Source organism: Mastomys coucha, unplaced genomic scaffold (assembly GCF_008632895.1).
Source record: "Mastomys coucha isolate ucsf_1 unplaced genomic scaffold, UCSF_Mcou_1 pScaffold1, whole genome shotgun sequence".
NCBI lineage: Eukaryota > Metazoa > Chordata > Mammalia > Rodentia > Muridae > Mastomys > Mastomys coucha.
The window spans coordinates 12,416,351-12,430,548 of record NW_022196891.1 but is presented as its reverse complement, the minus strand read 5'-3'; the positions used below and the strand labels follow the sequence as shown (position 1 = coordinate 12,430,548).

General features: G+C 40.1%; 1 protein-coding gene across 5 annotated transcripts in view; it reads right to left on the bottom strand.

Annotated features, from left to right (window-relative positions):
- The window catches only part of Cntnap5 (contactin associated protein family member 5), a 910,241-nt gene that overhangs the window by 517,234 nt on the left and 378,809 nt on the right, over positions 1-14,198 (bottom strand). For all 5 annotated transcript variants that reach the window (XM_031380047.1, XM_031380056.1, XM_031380065.1 and 2 more), the window contains one exon: positions 5,037-5,240. In XM_031380047.1, coding sequence (XP_031235907.1) covers positions 5,037-5,240 — 204 coding nt within the window. The remainder of the gene's footprint in view (positions 1-5,036; positions 5,241-14,198) is intronic.

Below are 14,198 nucleotides of genomic sequence, written 5' to 3'. Positions count from 1 at the left end.
CTGCCGTTCCAAGGGCTGGGAGACTAGGCTTGTGGCCCGCCTGTGGCTCTCTCTCTCCCGGGAGGCAGGGGGCCTGCTGCTGAGCCCTGGGTCTCTCTCTCTCTCTTCCCCAGGGCTGACCTTTTGCTGCACAGCACGTTAGTTAAAAGGAGGCAATGTATGAATGAGTTATTTTATTGTAGGAAGGATAGAATATGCTGGTTAAGTAGAGAGAAGGAAAGGAGAGGAAGGAAAGAGAGAGAAAAAGGAGAGGAAGAAAGCAAGAGAAGAGAACAAAGAGAAAGAGAGGAGAGAGAGAGCAAGAGAGCAAGAGAGAGAGAGGAGAAGAGTAACAGAGTGAGGAGGTAAGAGAGTGAGAACAAGAGAGTGATAGGAAGTAAGAGAGTGAGGAGGGAGAAAGAGAACAAGAGAGTGAGGAGGGGGCAAACCGCCCCTTTTATTGTATGGGGCGTGGCATGCCTGGCTTATAGTCAGATGACTGTGTGTAAGGTCCAGCTAGAATGCTGGGAGTTTGAGGCATTGTCTGCCTGATAGAGCACACATCTCCTGCAGGGGCAGCTGTGAGGGGTCTGGACTGAAATCCGAGCCATTGGTCTCAGATCTATCACCAAATGCCTACAGTTCCTTGTGAACAAATTTACTTTGCTCAGTGCATCAGTAGAGAGGTTGCCTCTCTACTGGACTCCAGCTGTCAGAACTGCCCACTACCCCACAGATGTACCACATTTTCTGTATCCATTCCTCTGTTGAGGGACATCTGGGTTCTTTCCAGCTTCTGGCTATTATAAATAAGAACAGAGTTGAGCATGTGATCTTATTACATGTTCGAGCATCTTCTGGGTATATGCCGAGAAGTGTGGTATAGCTGGGTCCTCTTGTAGTACTATGTCCAATTTCCTGAGGAACCACCAAACTGATTTCCAGAATGGTTGTACCAGCTTGCAATCCAACCAGCAATGAAGGAGTGTTCCTCTTTCTCTACAACTTCACCAGCATCTGCTGTCACCTGAGTTTTTGATTTTAGCTATTCTGACTGGTGTGAGGTGGAACCTCAGGGTTGTTTTGATTTGCATTTCCCTGATGACTAAGGATGTTGAGCATCACTTTAGGTGCTTCTCAGCCATTTGGTATTCCTCAGTGGTTCTTAACTTTGTAATTCTACAGAGGGCAGAAGAATTTGTATTTCCTGTGAATGTTGGCAGGGGAGATACTCTAACCCCATGGACTGAAGAATAAAATCTCATGCTCAATTAGTAATTATAAAAAAAAAGTCTGTGTTCTACACTTGGGAAGTAGGACAAGACAAATTTCACCACAGAACCAGTTCTGCACAAAATTCATAGCACACATAACTAGATAATACAAGTGGCCACGTGAAAACCAGTATGCTATGCCTCCACCTTAGCCATCTTCCCTATTGTTATTCTGTGCACATATGCATGTGTGTGTGTGTGTGTGTGTGTGTGTGTGTGTGTGTGCGTGTAGAAGGCTAATCGCTAGTATTGTTCTTAATTATTCTCCACCTTGTTGTTTTGGATTTTTTGTTTGAAACAAGGATTCCTACTGGCTTAGAACTTATCAAATAGGCTAGGTAGGATGGCCATTAAAACCCAAGGATCCTTGTGTCTCCTGTACAGTACTAGGATTAAATGCAAGTATCACAGCTGGCTTTTGGGTGAGGGGGCTGTCTGGGGATTAAGTTTAGGTACTTAGGGTTGTATTACAGGAAAGTTAAAAACAGAGCCATCTCCTCAGCACACAGTTTCTATCCATCTTATGTGTGAGGCATCAATTTTATGAAGTGAACTTGGAAACGTGTAGATTCTTCCTACTTCTCTTCCTTACTTTCACTGGGAAGACTAAGTAGATACTTGGAGCTGCCACTGAAGAAGGAGTGTAAGACCCTGTGGAGCTTTAGCTTAGTGGAGAACCCCTAGTGAACCACGTGGAGCCTGATCGATGCAAAATGTAAGAGGATTTTTATTGTTCCAGTTGCACTGGGGTCGACCCAGACCCTAAGGGGAGGAGGCGACCCTGCACAGCTTGTTCAGTGAGCTTTTATACAATTTTTAGGGCAGTAGCCATTAGACACAATGTGATTGGCAGAACAATATGACTTTTTAAACTGATTGGTCTCCGGGGAATGAGGTGTCAAAGACTTTCCTTGTCTGAAGGTGGCCAAAGGTCCATCCTGTGGAACGTGTCCCCGCCCACAGGTTGGTTACCATCTGGAGGTCTGAGGACTGTTAATTAGCCTCTCCCTTACTGAGGGGCAATTGTTCTAACACCTTCCCAAAATTCCTCAGCTGACCTTTTCAGGACCAGAATAAAGACCTACATTTTTTGCTGTTGGGAGTTAAGCTGTACAATGGAGATTCTCATCTTTTCTCCCTGATGAGTAAAATATAGCTTGCTCTGATATCACCTGTATATCTTGGAGCTTGTACCTTGCATTAAACTATACTTCTCTTTTTTGCCAACTATATGATAAATACTACGGACAATGTGCTTCCTCTCCTTTATATTAATACTTATTAAAGGGGAAATAAGGAGGGAGACTCACACAAAGTGGCCCCTCTGGGGCTCAGAAAGATAGTTCAGTAGATTAAGTGCATATGTCATTAAGTCTGATAACCTGAGTTGGATCCGAGGTAACTACACCCAAAAAGTGAGAACCAACCTCTGCAAGCTGTCCTCTGACCTTCGTGCCATGACACTTGTGCCATAGCATACCACAGCAATACAAATAAATCAACAAATGTCATTCATTTTAAAATACAAAAGGCCAATTCTTTTCGCTCCAACATACATCCTTTCTGTTTTCAAGATGAGAGCTCATTTGGTATTCCTCTGTGCTCTAAGGAACTCATCACCTATTTCCTGGGGCCTGCCATTCCTTTCCTTTCTTTCAAGAGAAGATATGGTACAATGAATGTAGACCAACTGGCAGTCAGGCAAAGCCAGAGAATAGTCCACACAGAGTTCTGAAGCACCCTACTGCAGAGAGGCAGGAAGACCCTCTTTACTAAGCCAGCTGTTATTCATGTCCCAGGCTAACCCTTCCTGGGGCAAGCCATCCTAACAAAGAAAGGGCCAGGGACAAGGTTTTCCATAAGCATATGCTCATAGTGCCTCTCACTAAGAGGAACAAAAAATTGTTTTTTTTTTTTTGTCTGACATTTAGGTGTTTTTGTTTGTGTGGTTGGTTGGGTTTTTTGTTTTGTGTTGTTTTGCACATAGTAGGTAGGCACTTATGAGATTCTCTATATAATAGATGCATGTTAAAAATTTCTAAATTAATTTAGAGTAAGTTCTAAAAATTTTTATTTTAAGTATATGGATTAAAAGATACTAAAAAGTTAGGATCCAGCTTCCTGTACATAGAAATATTGTCTTGTATCACAGAATGATATCTCTGCCAAAAAAATGAAAATAAGTGTCACAATGTAGGTGAGATATTTGAAATTAATTGCTGTTCTACTTCCATAAAGACAAAGGAAATAGAATAGATAATTTATATAGTTATAGATCCTATAACGCTGTTTGATGTATGAGAAGATGCTCCCATGTATGTTAAAGTGTCCTGCACAAAAATCATTGAGTATCAACACCTGGAGTATTGCACTTGAATTCCTAGCACTCATTTATTAGAATAATAAAAATTAATAATGATAATCATTAGCATTTTGTCTAAGCTCCACACCACAGTTACCTGGCAACAGCTAGGTGTGCCTGACTTATAAAAGAAGCTGCTTGCCTCCTCCACAGCTTCACGCTCTTGCTTTCCTGTTCTGCTCTGTCCCCTCATCCCTTACCCCTCTTTCCTCATGCTCATGGCTGGCCTCTACTTTTCTCCTCCTCCTCCTCCTCCTCCTCCTCCTTCTCCTCCTCCTCCTCCTCCTCCTCTTCCTCCTCCTTCTCCTCTTCCTTCTCCTCCTCTTCTTCTTCTTCCTCTTCTTCTTCCTCTCTCTCTCTCTCTCTCTCTCTCTCTCTCTCTCTGCCTTTTTCTGCCTCTACCACCCTCTTAACTCCATTCCCCATGCCCTGAATAAATTCTATTCTATACTATGTCTCAGTGTTGATGGTCCCTCAGGTAGAAGGGATGACTCAGCATGGGACTAGAAGGCACCCCCTTCCCCCATACCTCACCACATATCCACCAAAACATATCCCCTTTCTCTTTCTCTTTTTATAAACACACCAGCAACAATAATGGTAATAAATGTGTGTCCATGAGTGCCTGTAATCCCAGTACTTAGTGACAGAAATAGGTGGATCTTAAGGGCTTGCTAACAACCCAGCCTAGACATAAATATAAGTTTCTGGGTCAGTAAAGGACTGTGTCTCAAGGTAATATTACACACAGAAATAGCAAGATAGTAGCGCCTTGATCAGTTCTCCACACATATATATGTACATCCATGTATGCTAATTTTGTTACAACAAACACAGAAACATAGCGATAAAGAGGCCATGATGTTTAGAGCTGTTTTCCCCTCTACTCTAATCTCTAAACCCATCATTTTGGAGACATCTCCCATCCACATTGAAACTACGTAGAAAAAAATTTGAAAGAAGGAAACTAAGAGTAACCACAAATAATTCAAGGTTGAATTATCTAAAACTATTTGAAATCTTTATCTCTGTCCCTTTATTGCTAACCTCTGCAGTGTTTTCTAAACCGAAGTATGAAGATTACTCTACATCAAATCAACATTGACGTTTTTAAAGAGCAGATATCCAATGGGTGACAAGGCAGCACAAGCATGAGGATTTGAGTCCAACCCCTAGAACTTGAGTAAAGAGCCAGCTGCATCAACTCATGCTTCAAATTCCAGCCTGGGGTGGGTGTCAGAAGGGGAAATAGGGACAGGAAGATCCTTGGGGTTTGTTTGTCAGTTGTTCTGGGCAAATCAGTAAGCTACGAATTCAGAGAAAGCCTGCCACAAAAGGGGTGTGGTGATTGAGAGGATGCCCTAGCTTCACGTCTGTCCTCAACAGTCATATATACAACATATGCATAGAAATGACCTTACCCAGGTTCAGGTATAGAGCTAGCCTGCCCTTCTGGAGTTCCAGGGTGATGTGGTCTCCACGTTGTCCTTCTCCGTGAAACAGAACTCCATCTCCTTGCATGCTCTTGAACTTCAGGGAAATCACATCTTTGAGGGTGCTCATTGTCTTCTGATTGAACCTGTATAAAAGTGAGCTCCTCCCATCAAAGTCAGCTATATCCGATCCTGAGAGCAAAGAGAGAAAGAAACATCAGTGTGTTTCTCCATGGCAACTAATTTTGCTTCTTATCTTTGATGCAGTTCAGTTCACAGGAATGTTCCTGAAATCTGTAAGATTTCCCTTACAAGGAGGTACACAGAATAGAACTAACCTACATGTAGAATTCAAGGACTCATTCGTTTGTAAGGCTGATCATACACACCAGACTGAAGTAGAAACACCTGTTAGTCATTGCTGAACAACAACAACAACAAAACAAGAACAGAGCTGTCACATAACTCCTTCCAATGAGTTTTATTAAGTACAAGAGGCTCAAGGCAGTGTTTGGGCCTTGAGACAAAAATTAATGAGAGGACCTAACTCATTACATAGTAGAAAAGGCAGGCATGTTAGGCCTTAAGATTCAATTTTCCAGAAGTGCAGCCAAGCTTTCTCAGAAAAAAACACATCAAAGGGGCAGCCAATCAGCAACTGCCCTGACATCTGGCCCTGGATCTTACGACAGATATTAAAAAGGCCTTGTAAGGTAACCCTCTTCTCCCTCCCTTGAGTTACGTACCAATGAGAAGTGTACAAATAGCTCAAAAGCTCAGCCAATTCTGGTGAAGATGACCCAACCTTAACTGGAAAAATCCTACCTGGCTTTAAAAGGGGCTTGTGAGCTTCCCTTTATTTGAATAGTTGATCCCCACATGCTGGCTTTTTTTTTTTTTCAGAATAAATGCTCTTTGTCTTTGCATACTATAAAGTCTGGTTTCTTCTTTAAGTGATTCTTGGATCCTCACAATACAATATCTGGAGATCTAAAAATGATGGAGCCTTAGTAGTAAGGAGAAGCTTGTTTTAAAGCCTGGAGAGGAACACCATATCAGTAAGAACAAGGGGAATATAGGCTGCGTGAGAAAAAATATATAGCTGCTATGCAATGGATACAGAGACAGACAAGAGGGGCCTCCTCAGGGATCAGCATTTAGAGCTCCTGAGAATACCTCTGAGGAGTCTTGGTCCTATCCTTGGCACACATAACATATCTGATATCTTATTCGCTTTTAAGGGTGGCAGACAGACTGCTTCTTCAACTCTGCCCCAGTGAGAGATGCAGGGAACTGTGGCATGATTGGGCTCTATGATCTGACATAAAGGTGCAGGCTCATGTTCTAACAGTGCTGTGCCGGCCTGTGCTCAAGGAGACAGCGTCACAATGCCACAGACACCTGCATCATGCTTTTCTGGGACCAAGGCCTGGTTTGTAACAAGCTCTCATGACTTATCCTTCCAGCTAATTTGATTCTGATATTTGATCATTTGATCTCTTTATGCTAAGCTCCAGGCTAGGGTTGAAAAAGAGATATCCTTTATTATGACAACTCTTGATGATTAATTCACTCTTTTCTAGAATCCAGTCCTGAGAATTCTGAAGATTCTTTGGGGTTTAGTGGGAAAGAATAGCCAGTATAGTAATGATTTGAACAAAGTGGTAATATGATATATATATATACATATATATATACATATATATGTGTGTGTGTGTATATATATATGTGTGTGTGCATATATATATACACACACACACATATACATATATATGCCTTATTCTAGACTGTTAATGTAATATTTCTTATTAGATATTTTCTTTATTTACATGTAAATTTCTCCTTTCCCAGTTTCCCCTCCAAAAAACAAACAAACAAAAAAACAAACAAACAAAAACAAGAACAAACTCCTGTTGCCTCCCCCCTCCCCATGCCTGCTACCCCACCCTCTCCCACTTATTGGCCCTGGCATTCCCCTACACTGTTAATGTAATATTTTAAGATTTTATGCAAAACATTCAGTCACTATTTTATATTTGGGCATTTATTCTTACCTGTGATAGTACTATAGTTCAGATATAAATCTTAAGCAAATGTATAAAATAACATGGAATCTGTCAATATGTACATATATTGTTTAATGTCAGCTTAGAATTATTAAGTGAATGTTACTTACTAAAAGCCCAATGCAGGTGCCTACGTTTATCTAGTTTCTGAAACGTATGCTAACTTGTTGAACAATATGGCCTGTTTTCTCTGCACACAATCTATTATGATGCTAGAGTAGACATTAGAAATCAGGTATCTAGATTTATGATAATATGAATGGAGCTATTGACCCTGCTTAGTAACAGGAGGTGCTGAGGGGAGGATCACATGACCTTCATCTAGAAGTCAATCCATTATTTCTTTCTGCCTTCCCCAGCTGGCATTGCTCTTATGGGGTTCCAGCACATACGGATTTGAGGTCCCAGAAGGGGAAGACTTCACTGCTTCCATGAGGTTGGGATCCCATCCACAACAGGGAGGAACTTTACAGTGGAACAGCTGTTGTACCATTGCCATTGATGCCCCTTTAGCTAACCCCTTATCAAAGCTCTGTAAGAATAATAAACATTTTGTTTGTCAAACTGGGCTTTGGTGGTATTCTTACTTTGGCCTATCTTCTAGGCACTATCTGGGATGAACAGACATTTGTTCACAACTTCCCAGAGAAAGTTAATATAAAAATTGCAAAGTATAATTATGATTTTTCCTTCACACTATTACCATAAATAGACACCGGAATGTTATTTTAATTCAACTTGGATGTGTTTTGTTCTTTACCACTCCTTTATCCCTACTCAAGCCTTTAAATCCCAATTCTTTACTCTCAGTTTTTCTTGAGATCAGCTTGGTCAAATTTCACGGAAAAGATCACATAGCATTTGGCATTACATGCCAGCTAAATTTCATTTAGCATATCGTCCTAGAGTTCTGTTGGTATAGAAGCCACATTGTGAAAGTCAAGAAGTCTTTATATAAACAAAGTTGTGAAGTGTATGCATATACACAAACTGACAAGTATCTATCAAAATATCCAGTGGAGAAAATTATTTGATAGTGTGTGTGTGTGTGTGTGTGTGTGTGTGTACGTGTGTGTGTAAACATTCATGTACATGTGCAAGTTTGCACATACTGCATGTGGATGTTAGAGATTGACACTGGATGTCTTCCTCACTCACATTCTAGACTCACATAGCCTAGGTTGTTCTTGAATTCACAATATTACCGAGGATTGCTTTGAATTTTCATCTTTCTGTCTTTATTATTTAAGTGCTAGGATTGTAAGAATGTACCCTGTGCCTGGTTTTATGCAGTGATGAGGAGAACTTGTGCATGGAACACACTCTCTCTACCAGTTGTCTTGGCTCTCCAACTCTCATTTGTCACTGAGAATGGTCCTCAACAATTAAGCAGACTGGATGGCCAGTGAGGCCCAGGGATCTCATTCTACCCCAAGGCTGAGATTACAGAAGTGTGTCACTAAGCCAAGCTTTTAAAATAATATTGCTATGCTGTACAGCAAGCACTTTACCACTCAGCAATCTCCATAGCTCCTTGGAAGAATTATTATAGGTTACTTGTATATTCTTTCTCTATTTTCATTACAAAAAATAATACTGTAAAATGTTATTACTTCTATAATACAAAAATATAAGACTACTTAATTACAACTTGGAAAGGATTCAACATATAGCATCTTAGCAGGGTGAAAGAGAGGTGAAGGGCTGTGTAGACAGGATACAATTATTCTTACTTGAAATCCAGGAACCACAAAAACTCAGTTTGTCAGAATTTACTAGCAATTAAAAAAATTCTTTGATTGTGTATTCATAATGACAACTTAATTATTTTTCTTGTTCAAGGATATAGAATTATCCTTAATAAATAATTTTTAAGAGGAAGAAAAAATCATGATTGTCTGTAATTACTTTGAAAATAAAATTCTATAATTTATTCTTTACATATACAGTTAACAACAATGTCCTTCAAGTTTCCAGATTGTAATAAGCAACTGGACAGATGCAGGGAGGTTTTTACAGTCTCCTGTGTTTTTCAAAATCTTCCCACTCAATACTATCACTACATGTATGTATACTGTACTCAATGAACTTCAAGCTGAACCTATGGAGCTCTTGGCCATGTTACTCTGTCCTGGGTAATTAGAGCCATGGCTAGAGAGAATATCAGAGCTATAGCTTGCCAGCTGGGTCACCTTTGCAGTTTTATCTCTCTAAGACTTAAATTCATACATAAGATAAATACATTAGGAACACATAAACATAAAACACATTGTTTAGGGAAAAAAAAAAACCTCAAGTCTGGGAATATAACTCAGTGAGTAATGTTTGCTATATACCAATGAGGACTGGCTGAGCTTAGACTCTCGCTCCTTTTAAACAACCAGAAATACCTGTAATCCCTGAACTATGAAGACAAAACCAGGAAGATTCAGTGAATTAGCTAGCTAGGAAGTCTAGATGAAAAGGCAAGGTCCAGGTTCAATGAGAGACCATTCTCAAAGGTCTTTATATGGCTGGAGAGAAGGCCTAGTGGTTAAGAGTGAGGAGTATTCTTTATGTTCCCAGCACTCACATGGGTGGTTCACTGCAGAGTATAACTCCTGATTCTGGTCACTCAATGCCTTCTGGATCCTATAGGCACTTGCACTCACATGTGTACATAATCCTACCCCCAAATATATACTCATGGTTAAAAGCAAAATAAAACAAATATTAAATAATAAAGTGGTCAGAAGCTGAGGAATACATCTGATATCCACCTCAATATATATGCACACTCATGTGGTCCTGTGCGCACGCACGCGCGCACACACACACACACACACACACACACACACACACACACAAAAGCATAAGTAAAATGCTTATGAGAGAGCCCAGGCATATTGGAAGAGAAGACATGTGGGGAAGCAGTTATGATCATTTTATATTGTATACATGTATAAAATCATCAGAGAATGAATAAACAAGGAAATAAATAAATGGATAATCTAATAATTAAATGTAATCACACTAGTCACTTAATAAAATGCATACCACCTTATCAGACATACTGTTTGTTTTAAGTCAGTATGAAACAGATCGCCAGTTGTGACTAGGTTAACTAGAAGGGTCTGGGTGTCATGAACTGATACTCTATTGAATTGACCCCAAACCTTCACCCAAACGATGCTGTTTGCTTCTGGTGTCAGGTTGTCCTGCCCAGTGTGTGCAAGGCTGAGCCCAGTTTCCTACAGAGTCTTGTTTCGGCCAGCTTTCACTGGGGTTGTTGAAATGCTCCACCTGTGCAGCTATTCACAGTGTGGATTCCTGCTCTCTACTGATTACCGTCACTGCCACTGTGAGAACGGATGAAGTTTTCCTGCTCAGCAATGCACAGGAAACCACACAGCACCCATCAGTGCTTGGAAAGGGGAATGCAATGTGAATATTTATGTAGGGAGACTGAACAATCCAAAAAGGAAAGGAGAGCCCAGGTACACAAAGGAAAACACATCAGTATGCTGATGATGAATGAAGCACTTGGGAAGAGATGGACCTAGTGCCACAGGGTTGGGACAGAGGGTGAAAGGCAGAAGAATGCATGAAGCTCGGTGATAAGATCCAGTGACGGACAGCAAGAACTCTACTTTCCAGCATGCGTACTTCCTATAGGCTGAAAAACACAGTGTAAAGGGGCACACCTTAAGAGTAACTGATAATCTATGTTTGTTACAGAATCTTGGGTCCCACCTCCATGGGCAAATGCTGTGTTTAACCTCTACATCCCCACAGCATGGAAAACATCACTCCATTAGAGTGTCACTGTCCAACACTGGGTTAAACCTCTCCCACATTACCCTGTTAAAGTTGGCAGTTTGAGTTCTGAGGAAATTACAGTTATGAAGTAACAACACTTTTTCACACACAATTCACCTGCATGATGGCAAAGAAGGGACTCTAGTCCTTCTTTGCCAAGTGGTTCCATTCATAGGATAACATAGATGCTGCTGTCTCCAGTGTCTATTCCCTTACCACAACCCTACATGGGAAACTTGGCCATTACATATTTTACTACAGTCTGACACTGGTCAAGCCATGTTTTATGGCTTGTTTGTTTGTTATAAAAAACCAAAGATGAGCAAGTGTGATTTTTGTCTTTAGGAAGCCACATAATAATACTCGGAGAAAGCTAAGTTCAAATATAGAAACCATAAGTGTTGCTTCGTTGCAGAATCATGCAAGTGATGTACTTGATTAAAAACCAAATGTTTAACACAAACATGATTTTGCTATTGTCTTGCACTTCCCATTTCCTTTCATGACCTTCGGGCTAGAGAGATGGCTCAACAGTTAAGAGCACTGACTGTACTTCCGAAAGTCCTAGGTTCAATTCCCAGCAACCACATGGTGGCTCATAACCATCTGTAATGGGATCGGATGCCCTCTTCTGGTGTGTCTGAAGACAGCTACAGTGTACTCATCATATACATAAAATAAATAAAATCATGACCTTATATTGGAGTATCATTGGCAACCAGAATATTTTGAAGCTTTAAATTCATCTGTCAAGTTAGGTATTCTAGAACTTTTCTTTCTCCAGTAGTTTCATGATATCCCCTTGGTAACTATCATAGCTGTGATGATCTACATTGCACTTCTTGATGATTCTGGATAGCCTAGAGGCTCTATTGATTAGATTAAATGTCACATACATGCATGTGCTCCCAGGAAACAGGTCAGAGTGTTGAGAAATTTGAGCTTCAGGTAAAGGAGAAACATGTATAAACATTTCACTCTTGTCTTGCAGCTTGTTAGATGGTGCATGGTGCCCGAATTCTGAATGTTCACAAGTGACATTTCTATTGTTCACTTGATGAGGCCTATAAAAGCCTGGTCTGAAAGGTCACAGTGAGGGTTATAGAATTATGGGCACTGACATGTGAATACACATTCAGTATCATCTCACTTCATCATTAATCCGGAAGCTTTCCAGTTGAAAAGATTTTGAGTGAGAGATGAAGATGGCATAAAAATTTGTGTGAATAAGTTGCTGGGGAATTTGGCATCCCGCATTGATGACCTTTTCAAAGTTCTGAGACTATGGATGAGTATTCAATTGTACATGGGACATCTGTATCAACCTTCTTCCCAAACCCAAGGTCAAGGGACATGCATGCGTAAAGGGAGTGCAAAGAAAGAAAGCTGAAGAATCTATGAAGCAGAGGAATTTAGAACTTCAAAAGATTCCAAATAAGACATGAGACACTATTCTTCATCCTGAAACAAGTATCACTAAGACTGAAGTTATGAACAACTCATAACTCTTGGGGAGTTCCTAAAATCTATAAGATTCCTAAAGCCCTTCTCCAAAGTTGTATAAACAAAAGAGGTTGCTGGAGAGAAGTGATTTTCTGATCTATCCAGATGCCTACAAGTTGTGCAGTGAGCTCCAGGCATATAGATTTGCTGATTTGCCACCTATGCCAGGGTGGAATTTTGGTGACGCAAAAGCAAACAGTGACGAGTCCTCCTTGCTCCTGTAATTAATTCCTCACCAACATTGCACAAGTCATCCCGATGAACTCATGGGTTTTTCAAATGGGGCTTCAGTAAATCTATTTTTAAACTGATGTCATGTTCTGTCTGGGGTGAGTATATATTTGTACCTTCCTAGAAAAAGTAATACAACAAGTACTGTTCCAATCTAATAACTCTGGAGTGCAGTGATATATTTATTTTATGACATGCCAAATTAACAGCCCCAACTTTAGGTGCTAGCTGTCCATTCACATTGAAATGGCTACATCTCTCTAGAGCAGTGGTTCTCTGCTTGTGGGTTGTACCCCCTTAGGGATTGAATGACCCTTTCATGTCAGGGTCTTATATCAGATATCCTGTGCATAAGATATTTGCATTAAGATTTGTTACAACTGCAAAATTACAATTGTGAAGTAACAATAACAACAAAAATAATGATAATTTCCACAACATGAGGAACTGGAGTAAAGGGTCACAATGTTAGGAAAGTTTGGAACCGCTTTTCATGTTTTCCCATTTGCCACTTGACCTATGGAGGCTGCTATATCATTTATATTTGATGACTATCATGCCAATGAGATCTTCCCTTCACTGAGCACAGACTCATCCTGGAAGGATGAGGCAAGACTTTCCCCAAACACCACTGACACTTATCAAGAGAAACTTGCTCACCTGAGAGAATTCAGCCAAGTGCTCTGGACATTTGCACTACTATTTAAGTAACACATGGATTGTCAGAACTGTTTCACAGATGGAGAAGCAGACCCTCAGGAGAAGTTTTAAAACAGGATTAAGTGTGCACACTGAACAATCCCTTCTCTAGAAACTGAGGAGATGCTTAGAAACTCCAACATGACCTGAAGAAACAGATTTAAGACAGCAAGCAATAACAACTCATAATTTTTACTGTTGTCATTGAAAAAAAGAAATAGAACATATATTAGATTTTCATCATTGGATATTATTATTATGCCACTGTAATGATTGCCTTATTTGGAATTTAATTTGCAGACAGTCCTGTTATGAACATTACAACCTTTACTGATTGTGTAAATATCTGGCCAGATTCTCTTTAAAACTAGCAGACAATGAAAGAAAATATATGTTATATCATAAAAGAGGCATCCAGGCTAGAGATGAGCTCTTATTTTTAACAGTTATTGTTGTATTTTATGGCTTATAAATGCTGTGTGTTTCTGTATGTGAGTGTGTCTACTCAGGTTACTTTCTGGTATGCAGGTGCTTTGGCCGCACAATATCAGAAAGCAGTTTTCAGGACTCAGTTTTTTCCTTCCATCTATTTTATTCAGGTGTCTATTTTTTTATTGTTTCTATCTCAAAGATATATACTTCAAGCAAGCGGGCTCATGAGCTTACAGTTAATTATGCTCCCTGTTTCCTGCTTTTCTGTAGGCTTGCTAGCATTACAGATGGGTAATGACCCCTACCTTCACTTTTTACATGGGTTCAAACACAAATCATCTTGATAACATAGCAAATACTTTAACCCACTGAACTATCTCATCTCTACCAGGATTACTACTTATTAAGGACACCAAAATAA